This window comes from Protomyctophum parallelum, assembly GCF_964188405.1.
Source record: "Protomyctophum parallelum genome assembly, chromosome: 10".
Classification (NCBI taxonomy): Eukaryota; Metazoa; Chordata; class Actinopteri; order Myctophiformes; family Myctophidae; genus Protomyctophum; species Protomyctophum parallelum.
Window position 1 is genome coordinate 653654 of NC_139704.1, and position 13348 is coordinate 667001.

Sequence of the window (13348 nt, forward strand, 5' to 3'; positions counted from 1 at the left end):
TTTAAAACCAGTGGTGTAAAGTAACTAAGTACACTATTCAAGTAATTTGAGGTAGTTTTACTTAACGGAGTATTTCCAAATTTCAGTACTTTTTTCAGTACTTCCTTACTTTCTACACTACATCTCAGTCAAATTACTTTGTAGATTTAGATATTTTTTTACAAAAAACACAACCAGCCCTATATATATATATATTTCAGCCATTCAGCAGATCTAAAAACTCACAATGCTTCACATTGACATTTTGAACTTGTGAAATGGGACATTCTGCATTCATTTACTTTTGGTACTTTTAAGTATATTTTAATGCCAATAATACTTTTGTACTTTTAATCAAGTAAATCTTGATTAAGGGACTTGTGGGTTTCGGGGGGTGGAGGCTTTCCAGACGGGGCATTAGTCCGACATTCATCCGCATGTGGGACTAGCGTCTGCTCCCGTGCTTGCGGTTATGGTTAGGTTAGGAGATGAGGTGGGTTGTCATTTGTCGGACCAATGACTAGTCTGAACTACGTACTGCACCTGTGGGTTTCCACATTGCAGCATTGATACTTTTTTACCACTGGTATAAACTAGGTGTTAGGGGGACATTGCATTTTCTATAGCCTGGAGGAAGAAAATAACTTTAAATATATAATTAATTAGGCACTGGAGAACATTCATTCAGTAGCAGGCTGTGCTTGAAATTAATAAACAAAACCAAAATTTCTCTTGGCTATTTAAAGGGGGTGTCAAGTGATATGTTTTGTGTTCAAATAAGTGGTAAACAGCTCTATATTCTGACGTCATTGCTATAGCTAGCATATTTGCATAACAGGAGGTCTCTCCAGCACTTTAGTAAACATGTAAATAAATACACATTTCAGGTCAGGATTCCAATTTTTTGTTCACGAGAGAACTCGTGAACAAACACGAATAGTAACGATAGCTTATCCACAATATAGAGCTTTGACTTTTTTTTTTTGTTGTAAACAACCAACGTTTTTGTTTTAAACCTGACAAAAAAATCCCACTTTTTAAACGGTCAAACACGTTCCCACGCACGCACACATTAAGTGCACAAGCGTCATCCTTTGGGCAATGTTTAGTGGAGTGTATAAGCAGTTGAAAGCGAGTGTAGCTGTGGGCTGGGGGTTTAGGGGTATGAGAGTGCACGTTGTGTAGTCTACTTGAACCACAGCACATCACACGCATACTCAAAAAAGCAGTGCAGACAAATTATTAAACATTCAATCTTTGCAGTGGTGGTCAGAAAAAACAAGACCACCCTCACACCAACGCACCACCACCAGAGGGAGTCTGTGACCATGTGCAGTCTTTAGTATTAGACCGGTGGTTCCTAACCCTTTTTTGGAGCAATTAATAATACCATACGACACCGTCAGAGTTAAATGAACACTGAGCATTGGAGCCACCAGAGAGACAACTGGGGGTCTGTATGTCTGCCCATGATTTGGGGTGGGGGGTCCCCAGGTGACAGTGAAGTGACAATTTAAGGACCGTTAAGCCCATTTTAATACCAGGAAAATAGAAGAAAAGAAACACAATTAAAAAGACCATTACTGCATAAAACGTAGTCAACAAACTATACTATAAAAACTGGACAAACATTGGCCAAATAATATAAGAAAGAGGCAAACATTGTGAAAATAACCGATCAACAAGTTCACAGCGCCTCACAAAAACACAGCTCAAAATGCGTCGCAAAGCTGCCATTTTCACAATATTTATCTGTAGAACCGAGTCAAACTAAATGTAATGCCTCCACTGCCACAGTCCAGGTGCTTGGGGGGGGGGGGGGTTCAAATATGATTATATTATGGGTGTCACGGCCGGGAAGAAAGGTTGAGAACCACTGGCCTAATGCATATCAGACTGGAGAGGTCCTCGAGATGGAGAAAAGAAAAGGTTTGAGAAACACTGGAATAGGCTGGAGGAAGAAAACATGGCTATAAGTTGTGCATGTTGGGGATGGGGTAGAACTTGGACACCCTGCTCTGGGCGGTGGGGTTAAGGCATTCTGACTCTCCGCTCATCTTGAAGAACACCTCCTGTTCCTGCAGCTTCCGAGTGAACTCCTCCTCCAACGCCTGCAGGGGGCGCCAGAAACACGCATTTCAACAAATCCACTCTCACAAGGTAGGCCTACTGACTAAAAAGGTTAAGTGATATTTCTTGGTGATAAAAAATGTTGTGTGTGAAAACAGGTCGAGCTTCTATTTTCTGATTTGACAATTTACAATGTAGGCATTTAGCAGACACTCTTAATCCAGAGTGACTTATAGTAAGCAGGTAAATATGAGGTAATGCATCAAAAGGATATAAATAGTATTCTAGGATAATAGGTAAACCACAAATGTTTTATACCATTTATTGAAACTATACACACTAATACAATGCTAGGACTACAAATGAACCTGGCTAGTCTACCACTCTACCGTACATAACATGTCATCTAAATTACATTTTAGCCTTTGCATAATTAAGCCTTCAAGGTCGTCAAGGCTCGGACAAATGCTACGCCTACGGGCTAAACTGGGTGGAGTCTCTCTCACCGCAGAGAGATTCGGAGTGAGTCTGCAGTTGGAATTCAGTAAACACTAAGTGGATCATCTTACTGTTGGAATTCAGTAAACACTAAGGGGACAGTCTTTTCTTCAGTAAACACTAAGGGGACAGTCTTACTTTCTTCAGTAAACACTAAGGGGACAGTCTTTTCTTCAGTAAACACTAAGGGGACAGTCTTTTCTTCAGTAAACACTAAGGGGACAGTCTTTTCTTCAGTAAACACTAAGGGGACAGTCTTTTCTTCAGTAAACACTAAGAGGACAGTCTTACTTTCTTCCTGGGCCTGAGTTTCTCTCTCCACTCCTTGATCTCCTGGACATGCTCCTCGTCCAACTCCTTCAACTTCTGGGTCTCGTGTTCGATCAGCACGTGGCACTTCTCGTTCTGAAAGACACCATAATGCATTCACATCACAATGTATATACGGAAAAACCCGTGAGAAAACACAAAGACTGAGAACGTGGCTGAGCTGAGCTCACCTGTAGCTGCTGCAGCTCCCTGATGTTGGAGTCACACTGCAGCTGCAGGTCTCTCATCTGGTTCTCGTGTTTCTGGTGCTGGTTGAGCCTCTCGCCCTTCTGTCTCTTGTCCTCCTGAGAGGCAAACTGCACGCACACGCGCACACACACACACACACACGCACGTTCTTTACCATTTACCATAATTCAAGTCGCCTATTTTTCGGTGCACGACACCAGCGCACAACTAGACCCAACTTCTAAATACCTGATCTCATGCCTAACACTGTATCTCTAAAAAAATCTAAAGCATAAAACCATTTCATTGTGAGGACCAGAAAAATGTGTCTATTTCTCAAATTCTAGTATAGTATATATTCTATTTCTCAAAGTACACACACACACACACACACACACACACACACACAGTGTATTTATTTACATGTTTGATCTTCTCGCGTTCCTGCTCCGGGGTGCCGGGGGCGGCGGTGATGCGCAGGCTCTTCTTGAACATGGCCATGCGTGTCTTGGCCTCGCTGCGCTGGTTCTTGGGCAGGCGACCTCTCTCCTGCGTCTGTCTGCTCTTCAGGTCCTCGATCAGACGCTGGTTGTAGCGATGCATCTGTTCCATCTCCTACAACGTGCGGTACATGTTTAGTTAGTTAAGTTTGTTTTATTTCGGTCATAATTCCTTTAAAAAAAAAAACGTTGAACATATAGAACACAACTAAGCAGGTGGAGCGAAATCCCTTCACGACGGACGACGTACGTCGCGACGTATATTTTTCCGTCGCAACGTATATTCGAGTACGTCCTGGCGTAAATATCAATTCGTCCCGGCAGAACGGACTCGTCGCGGCTATATCTACCCGTTTGCGACGTAATAGGTTGACTATTATTTTCCGTCGCGCCAGAACGGGACTCGTCGCAGCTATATCTACCCGTTGTGGCGTGAGCTGGACTCGTCGCGGCAGAACGTGACTCGTCGCGACTATATCTACCCGTTTGCGACGTGCGCCTCGCCGGTCCGGTCTCCAGGCGAGCCTGCGTCCTTCATATATATTTTTTTCTGCTCTCGTTGGACTTAACTTTAAAAGTCCAATGGAACACCTCTTTGTAACGGGCCGCTGTAGCATAGTGGTCTAATCCCTCGCCTCTCTATTCTTTTTTGCTGAGGACGCTGGTTCAATTCCCGCTCGCGGCAGACCAAAATTATTATATTTTAGACAGACACACAGACAGACAGACTGCCTGTCTGCCTGCCTAATGTATTGTAAATAATGTATTCATTCCATACGGCTATTTTTTTTTAATATAAAAACTTTTGTCTTTCGCGCGATTCGAACCAGCGTCGTCAGCACCAAAACATTGAGAGGCGAGTGATTAAACCGCTAGACTACAGCGGCCATACGTTACAAAGAAGTGTTTCATTGGACTTATAAAGACAATAGCACCCAGCTGCAGTCTCGCAAGGGGAGGGACCGGAAGTGCTTTTATTTCCGGCTTCCACGTGCACAAGCGCACATACACGCACGCGAAATATAATGCAATATGTAATAATCAGCTCATACATTATAAAGACATTATTGCATTATGAAGTTTTATTACAGTATGAGTCGCCTATGTGGAGGTTCTTAATGTAACACATTATTACATTATAGAAAAATCTATTAAGTTATGTGCTCGTCTTTTAATTACATTATGAGCTGATTATTACATTATGAGGTCAGATGTAGAGTTGCTGGCCGCCTCAGCTCCATATATGGAGATCTAGGTGATGATCCAGTCTTTTCAATGTATGGCTATCCAGGGTTTGATGAGGTCAGTGTCGGGATCTTATATCATATGGAAACGGCCATATATGGTGGTGTGACGTGTCATGAGGCGTGACCATATATGGAGGCATGACACGAGGCGTGACATGACACACTTACTGACTGACGGGAAATGCAGGTTTTCATAGTAAATTAAATGCATATGGTCGTGTGTCTGTGGTCTATGGTCTGGACATGGTGTGTGTGGGACAGGGGTACGGGGTTATAGCAACTTATTACATTACTTAAATGCCTTGATATCATTATGTTATAATCGACCATATAGGCCTAGCCTATTATTGCATATCATTTTATTATTGTTAGATTTGCATTTCTTCAAATATGCACACTTATACCACCAACTAATAAGCTTTCAATTAAAATATTACCTACAACAAACTACTTCAAACTTTTCCAAACCGACCACGTAATTATGTTTAAGCACAGATGGTACTATATACACCCGGCATTTAAGCGCGCACCAGCAAGTGCGTGTCGTGCACGCGCATTATATTTCGCGTGCGTGTATGTGCGCTTGTGCACGTGGAAGCCGGAAATAAAAGCACTTCCGGTCCCTCCCCTTGCGAGACTGCAGCTGGGTGCTATTGTCTTTATAAGTCCAATGAAACACTTCTTTGTAACGTATGGCCGCTGTAGTCTAGCGGTTTAATCACTCGCCTCTCAATGTTTTGGTGCTGACGACGCTGGTTCGAATCGCGCGAAAGACAAAAGTTTTTATATTTAAAAAAAATAGCCGTATGGAATGAATACATTATTTACAATACATTAGGCAGGCAGACAGGCAGGCAGACAGGCAGTCTGTCTGTCTGTCTGTCTGTGTGTCTGTCTAAAATATAATAATTTTGGTCTGCCGCGAGCGGGAATTGAACCAGCGTCCTCAGCAAAAAAGAATAGAGAGGCGAGGGATTAGACCACTATGCTACAGCGGCCCGTTACAAAGAGGTGTTCCATTGGACTTTTAAAGTTAAGTCCAACGAGAGCAGAAAAAAATATATATGAAGGACGCAGGCTCGCCTGGAGACCGGACCGGCGAGGCGCACGTCGCAAACGGGTAGATATAGTCGCGACGAGTCACGTTCTGCCGCGACGAGTCCAGCTCACGCCACAACGGGTAGATATAGCTGCGACGAGTCCCGTTCTGGCGCGACGGAAAATAATAGTCAACCTATTACGTCGCAAACGGGTAGATATAGCCGCGACGAGTCCGTTCTGCCGGGACGAATTGATATTTACGCCAGGACGTACTCGAATATACGTTGCGACGGAAAAATATACGTTGCGACGTACGTCGTCCGTCGTGAAGGGATTTCGCTGTCTCTCCAACTAAGTCAACAAGTTGACCATTAGGCCGAAAAGGTATGGGCTGAAGCCGAGGCCCATTTTGCCCACTGTATTAGCATTTAAATGAAAATATCACAGTAGCATAGAGAAAATGTTTCAAAGGTTCAAATACACTTCAGATCAAACAAAACATAAAGAAACATTTTGGGTTTACATACATTTTTCAGACGTAGATAATGTGCATATACCGTACAGTATACAAAATATATTACCACAATATTTTCTATAATTAGTAGCATTTTACCATCACTACTGAGAATGAACCATTTTTATTTTATTTAAATGTATTCTGTTTATGTATGCACATTGCACGCGCGCAACACATAACCAAGCACACAACCGACGCACGCGGTATGCACGTCAGCTTTATTTCCTTAGAGGCATTCTATGGCTTGATTTATCCTTAGCAGCAAGCTGAAAATAGCCTATCATCAAGCTCACATGTCCCTCAGCCCAGTATAAATCACGTGTAAGACAAAGGCAACTGATGGTTGCCTTTGTCTCCTCAGCTCTTTAGTCTCCTCAGCTCTTTAGTAAATAGGAATTACATTTTCAGGAAAGAGAACCCATTTACCAGCTTATATTTCATACTGTTCCAATTTTGTCTGATCATTGTTTTCTCGTTTAGCCTCTATCCTGTATGAGTGCTCTCTTCTGGTTGGATGAAATTGGCATGTACTTTCTGTGTACTAAAGAGCTGGAGAGACCCCCTGTTACTGAATTAACACTCTGTAGCGATGATTACTATCAGAATATTGAGATATTCAACTCTTATTTAAAACCCAAACAAATATCAGTTACTACATAACTTTGGATGATAAACGTACGTGTTCTTGTGTCGAAGCGCTTTACCTTTTCATGTCTCTTTAACAGCTGGTGTCTCTGCATGAAGTACTGGTCTTTGAGTTGCTGCTTCAGTTGCTGGTGTTTCTCCTGCAGGTGGCGCTCTTCCAGCTCCCACATGGCTGCTTCTCGAGCTACAACACACACACACACACACACACACACACACACACACACACCCACACACACCCACACACACGATGAAGCCAGAGTCTGGAGTGAGCGGACATGCACATGCATGTTGGTGTGGTGACGATGGCTCTGAGGCATTCTGGTGATGACAGCCCTCAATGAGCACACTCTGTTTGTCTGGCGTCCCCAGAGTCAGACTATTATTATATAATAGACTATTATTTGCCATTATTTGACCTTTTTTGTCGACGTCAATATTGAGTGTTTAGTTAGTTTCTATACACTTGTTTGCTTAGAAATTAAATGTTCTCAATTACAAACTCCAATCAAATCAAAATCTTTCTAATTGAAGTGCACTTTTTGACAAAATCTTGGAAATCGGTGGTCCAGGACCAAATTCACAGAAACTCTTGAGGTTCAATTTGTACACTCTCAAGAGTTGTCTCAGAGTCAAATAGGGGTCCGTCCGTTGGCTAATCCATATCGTTGCTGTCGGGCAGAAAACTCTCATCGGCATATTTTAACTTTGTGTTTTTTTCGAGAAATGAACGGACTACTATCATACTAGTGTCATACATGGGGTGCATACGTTGGTTATACATACTAACAGTCCGACAGGCATTAGTTCGCCAACACCGCCACTCCCGACATGCGCTGCCGGTTACAACTAACCCTGCTGCGGGTGAAAAACTCACCCGTGGCTTCAGACTTTCGCGGCAGGTTAAAACTAACCCGTGGCTCCCGACATGCATGGCACGTTACAACTAGCCCGTGGCAGGTTAAAACTAACCTGTGGCTTCCTGTGAGGTTAGGTTTACGGTTGGGTTTTGGGTAGGTGTCGAGTCATGACAAGCGACACGTTTCAAGCTTGTGGATCTGCCATTTTTCCTACTTTTGAATTTGGATCCCGAAAAGTAGCCGTTTTGTAGCCGTCGTCTCTCCACCCGAGAGAGACGACATCAAATTGTGTAATTAATCCATTTTGGGCGGGAACCCATTTTGGTGTTAGCATTATGTTATGCTTTAGCTATTGAAAAATAGCAGATCTACAAGCTCATAGTGCGCCACAGAGTGGCGCGGAACGAGCTTGTAGGTCTGCTATTTTTGAAAAATCGTGAAAATGTGGCACAAATCTTTGAATATATATTCTTTCAGAGCGAACGTTTTTTAACTCAAATCTTTGCTTCTGAGGGGGTTCCTGGAACAACATATTTTCAGATGGTGGTCGGTGGCCAATTACATATAATCTTTGGGGTCCTTGACATGAACTATTGAGAACCACTGATATAGAAACATAAGGTATAGCCCATCACACACCGTCTGCGACCGCCGCGCGTCAAAACAGCCACCTCCATTATTTTCAATGAACCTATCGCACACCGGCTCCGTGCGCCGCGCCGTGTCGGACGTAGCCGGTGTGTGTTGGGCTTATTCCAGTCATGGAATTTTTTTACCTCTCAGCAGCTGCTGCTTGTGGTTGAGGCAGTCCTTCTCGATGGTGGCGATCTCCACCTTGTGCTGCATTATGATCTTCTTCAGCGCTCCGTCCAGCTCCAACTGCTGCTTCTGCAGGAACTCCTGCTCCTGATGGAGCCAGAGAGAGAGAGAGAGAGGCCATTTAGAACACTGTGTAAGAGTCAGGGACAGGAGGATGAGAGAGAGAGAAACACATAGAGACAGAGAGAGAGAGAGAGAGAGGTAGAGACAGAGAGAGGCCATTTAGAACACTGTGTAAGAGTCAGGGACAGGAGGATGAGAGAGAGAGAAAGACAGAGACAGAGAGAGAGATAGAGAGGTAGAGAGAGAGAGAGGCCATTTAGAACACTGTGTAAGAGTCAGGGACAGGAGGATGAGAGAGAGAGAAAGACAGAGACAGAGACAGAGAGGTAGAGAGAGGGAGAGAGAGAGACAGAGAGAGAGAGAGGCCATTTAGAACACTGTGTAAGAGTCAGGGACAGGAGGATGAGAGAGAGAGAAAGACAGACAGAGACAGAGAGAGAGAGGTAGAGAGAGAGAGAGAGGGGTAGAGAGAGAGAGAAACACATAGAGACAGAGAGAGAGAGAGAGAGAGAGAGATAGAGACAGAGAGAGAGGTAGAGAGAGGTAGAGAGAGAGAGAGAGAGAGATTGACACGGAAAATCACAATGTGCCACACACATTATTCATGTCAACAAGAACGAACGACCAAAGTTCAACACTTCACTTCACAGCATCAAAACAGAAATATCACATCATCAAAACAGAAATATCACAGCATCAAAACAGAAATATCACATCATCAAAACTGTTACTGGAGTCAGGAAAAAGAGACAGTTTTGGATGGCAGAGTGATCCAAAATGAAGATGGAGAGAGAGAGAGAGAGAGAAAAGTTAACAAGATACCAAGACTTACAGTAGAGTGTATTTTCTAAAACATTGATATTTATTATGGTCAATGTTTGTGCTTTATGGTTGGAAAAACTACAACATGATGTCACATAAGCGACTCACAATATCTCCGTTTCTCAGTATGCTTAGCATGACACACAATTATCCCAAATCTATTGTTCTAGTAATTGACATATAGGTGCGATGTGGGGGAACCCTGAGTCTGCTAGTTCTGGGACCCCCACATGGAACCCTCTCTGTGGGAGAGAGCTGGACACATTTTGGTGTTATCATGTTATGCTTTAGCTATTGGAAAATAGCAGATCTACAAGCTCATAGCTTGTAGGTCTGCTATTCAGCTATTGTAGGTCTGCTATTCAGAAAGCTGTCGGGATGTAGAAGACATTTTTAGAATCTGATCTCAGGTCAGAATGGGTTAACTGAGCCACTGTATTGTAGAAGGTGCGTACTGTATGTATTGCACATGACTGTAGCCTGTACGGTCCAGAGTGTGATAATACAGTGACAACCACACATACTGTATGTATTGCACATGACTGTACAGTGTACACTGCAAAAAGAACAAAAAACTACAAACAAAACAACACCACCCATGCTTGCATGTGTCGTTCATAAGGTGTCCAGTCCAGTTTCTTTGGTGAAAGAACGCACACATGGAAAAAAACCCAATTCATACTTTGTTGCACAACAGTAGGGGGGTTGATTAATGATGATTTTCTCAGCAATTATTCTATTGATTAGTCAAATTATTTTAATATATAAAAACATTATTCTATATCAACAAATCAATTAACCATGTAACTGTAAGCTCCATTTTATTCTTCATTGCCTAGTGGCCTCATGCAAAAAAAATTAAGAATCTACAAAATGTCCAAAAAAATAGGGATTGATTTCATAAAACGATCGATTAAATGTTAACTGTTGTGGCCCTACACAAAAGGTGTCGATTGCAGTGTTGTTATAGTGTAGAGAGAAAATCAGTATGGCTGACTGTGAGTGACAAAGTATGAATTAGGATGGGCCTGATACAGAAATAGGGTATCATACGGGGTGGGGGGACTTACATCCTGCATCTGAGCGTTGAACAGTGCACATGAAGACAACTGAAATGACTGAATCATAACCTGGGCCACTGCCTGTGAACGGAGAGCACAACCACACACACACTGGAGGGGACAGTCTATTCACTGCAGGCGTAGGACCAACACAGTGAACACACTCACACACTCACACACACACACACACACACACGCACACACGCACGGACACCATTTCCTCCTCACTTTTTATCTTCCGAGATAGACCGTGCATGTTCACGTTGGGGGTGCTGCCATGGTGGGTGAGTTCACCATTTAGCATTCCTCTTCTGGGGTGTACGTTCGGAAGAATTTATATATCAGAACTACAAGCTCACTTCTGAGCTTCTTTGGGCTAAAAAGAGAATATTTGAGTAGCCCTTGGTCAACTAAGTAGGGTTGACCAAGGGGGTTGAAGTAGTTCTTTAAGCTCCGATTTAAACTTGGCCGGTCGTACGCGCACCGAAAACAGCAGATCTACAGGCTCTGTGGTAGATCAGTTATTTTCAGTGTGCGAGACCCAAGCTCAACTAAATATGTCTGTATATACAGTACGTCACTGTCTGGAGTCCAACAGGGCAAATCTCTTTGCCCGACAGAAGCTGATCTACAAACTCACAATGTTGTGACTCTTGTGAGCTTCTAGAGCAGATATCTTTCTACGAATATTCGCCCCTAGACTAGGGACGCTAGGATTCATGTGGTCAAAGAGCCCATTCTCGGTAGGAAACTTACAATGGACATCAATGACACAGTAGGTTATCACAAAATGTTTTAATTTGTTATTTGTTTTACAAACTACCACTCAACATTTAACCACAGGACTGTATCCTTGTTTTTATGCTCATATTTTGGATATATATATATTGCATTTAATATTGCAATTAAATGTTGAGTAGTAGTTGAATGTTGTGAATTGCATTGTTTGAACACATAATATACTGTATGTACTATGTAACTTATAGCAAGACATTAACTTACTATGTACTTTGAAGCCATTAGTATCCATTGTGCGTCTCTTAATGAGATCATGTTGGGTTGAAGCACCAGCAGTCACGGTCCAGGTGAAATAATACGACGATGAAGGCAATGAATTAGTAATCACGTTCTTCTCGTATTCTCATGCGCGAGAGTGGCCCGGGACTCCTGCATTATTTGGCGCTTTAATACAGCCTGCGTATAATGTTAAAACTGCTGCCCATGCTACAGCTGGGCTCTTAGAAGTAGTAGTTTATCATGCAAACTGTTGATGTTCAGACAAAGAGAGGCCTTTTTTCCCCCCCACATCACGTTTTGCAGAGGGCTTTGGGTACAGGTATATGTGCTTTTTGAAGAGGGACTATTTTTGTGCTTGTGTAAACCACACATTGGTACAAGTGTGTGAGTGTATGAGTTCTAAGTAAGCATGTCAGTGAGCACAGCCTGTGAGTCAGTCTGGATGGAAGAATAGAACAATGAGGTAAAGCAGTGGTTCTCAAACTAGAGGCTCCCCGGTTTAAATTGATTAATATAGCATTACCGTTTAAAAGATATATAAGCCATTTATACTTTGTCTCATTTGAAAATAGCCGATCTACAAACTCACAACATGCCGCGGTGCGACACGTTGTGAGCGTGTATATCTATCTACCATCGTCAAAACATTGGGACAAATCTTGAAAAGTTGGTAAAGATTTGGAATAATATAGTATTTACAAAAAAAACACTTTTTATGGGGTTCTTTTCAGACGGGTGGTCTGCGGGCAAATTAAGACGTTTGAGAACCACTGACGTAAAGAAAGAGACAAATTAGAAACAATGCCACAGAATAAAGCTTTACCTCGGCACTCTTAATGAGCGACAGATCCTCCTTTAAGCGTTTCATGAGCTCTTTTCTCAAGTGTTTTGGCGACGCTCCGACTTCCTGTTTTACCTGAAGTTAGACGCTAGATGCTTTATTTTCCTTTTGTTATTTTTCCCCCGAAAAGCTATTAATGTTCAGCCAAAAAACTACATACAGTATCGGAAAGGCATGCAGGGATTTGTCTTGAGATTAAAGAGAGAGAAAAAGAACCTGCCTCCCAAAGCCACTGTTTGATTAGAAAATCACATGCTTGGTCTCCACAGACTGGCATCCGATGCCATTGGGAGATGCTAGTGGTTTTGATTAGTACTAGTAGCCTTTCAGAATGTCTCAGAAGCCAGAGATCCCACAGCTTGAATCACATCAGTTAGCAGATTCTTTCATGAAGACACAATCACTTCCAGTAGTTGCATGGCAAATCAGTTAGTCTCCCTTACCGTACCTTGCCTTCAATTAAGTCCCACAGCACTTAAAGGGGCACTTCACCCATTTGAAACCTTATCTGAATTGGTCCTAACCAATGCTCATTATAAGCGAGTACCGATTCTGACTACTCGCTCTGCTTCCCATTGGTCGGCTGTGGACAGCTCAGAAACCCGTCTACCAATGACATGGTTATGGGACGATATAAAAATTACACGTTGTGATTATTGTGGCAAAAATAACTGATTAACGATATTATCGCGATAATCAAAATATGCTTAAAACTTCAAATCCTACTTTTTGATAACCACTTGAACCCCCAACATCCCTATTCTGCAGGGGAGCTCACAACGTGTTGCAGCACTTTGTGGACTTGTACATCTGTTATTTTTGGCTATTCGATTTGTAAGTGTTCAGTGGTACTGAATTTACAGCTCAACA

The 13348-nt window shown here is 42.6% G+C and overlaps 1 protein-coding gene across 7 annotated transcripts in view; it reads right to left on the bottom strand.

Moving 5' to 3' along the window:
* Positions 1-13348, bottom strand: part of slka (STE20-like kinase a) — a 48952-nt gene continuing 35604 nt past the window's right edge. For 3 of the 7 annotated variants that reach the window (XM_083775433.1, XM_083775432.1, XM_083775431.1), the window contains exons 17-24: positions 12461-12553; positions 10630-10701; positions 8632-8761; positions 7055-7179; positions 3469-3660; positions 3048-3173; positions 2839-2952; positions 1-2090 (exon numbers count right to left, since the gene is read on the bottom strand). In XM_083775433.1, the coding sequence (XP_083631559.1) occupies positions 1950-2090; positions 2839-2952; positions 3048-3173; positions 3469-3660; positions 7055-7179; positions 8632-8761; positions 10630-10701; positions 12461-12553 (993 nt within the window). In that variant the 3' untranslated portion in view covers positions 1-1949. The remainder of the gene's footprint in view (positions 2091-2838; positions 2953-3047; positions 3174-3468; positions 3661-7054; positions 7180-8631; positions 8762-10629; positions 10702-12460; positions 12554-13348) is intronic. The other 4 variants (XM_083775437.1, XM_083775436.1, XM_083775434.1 and 1 more) reach the window with 3 other exon arrangements.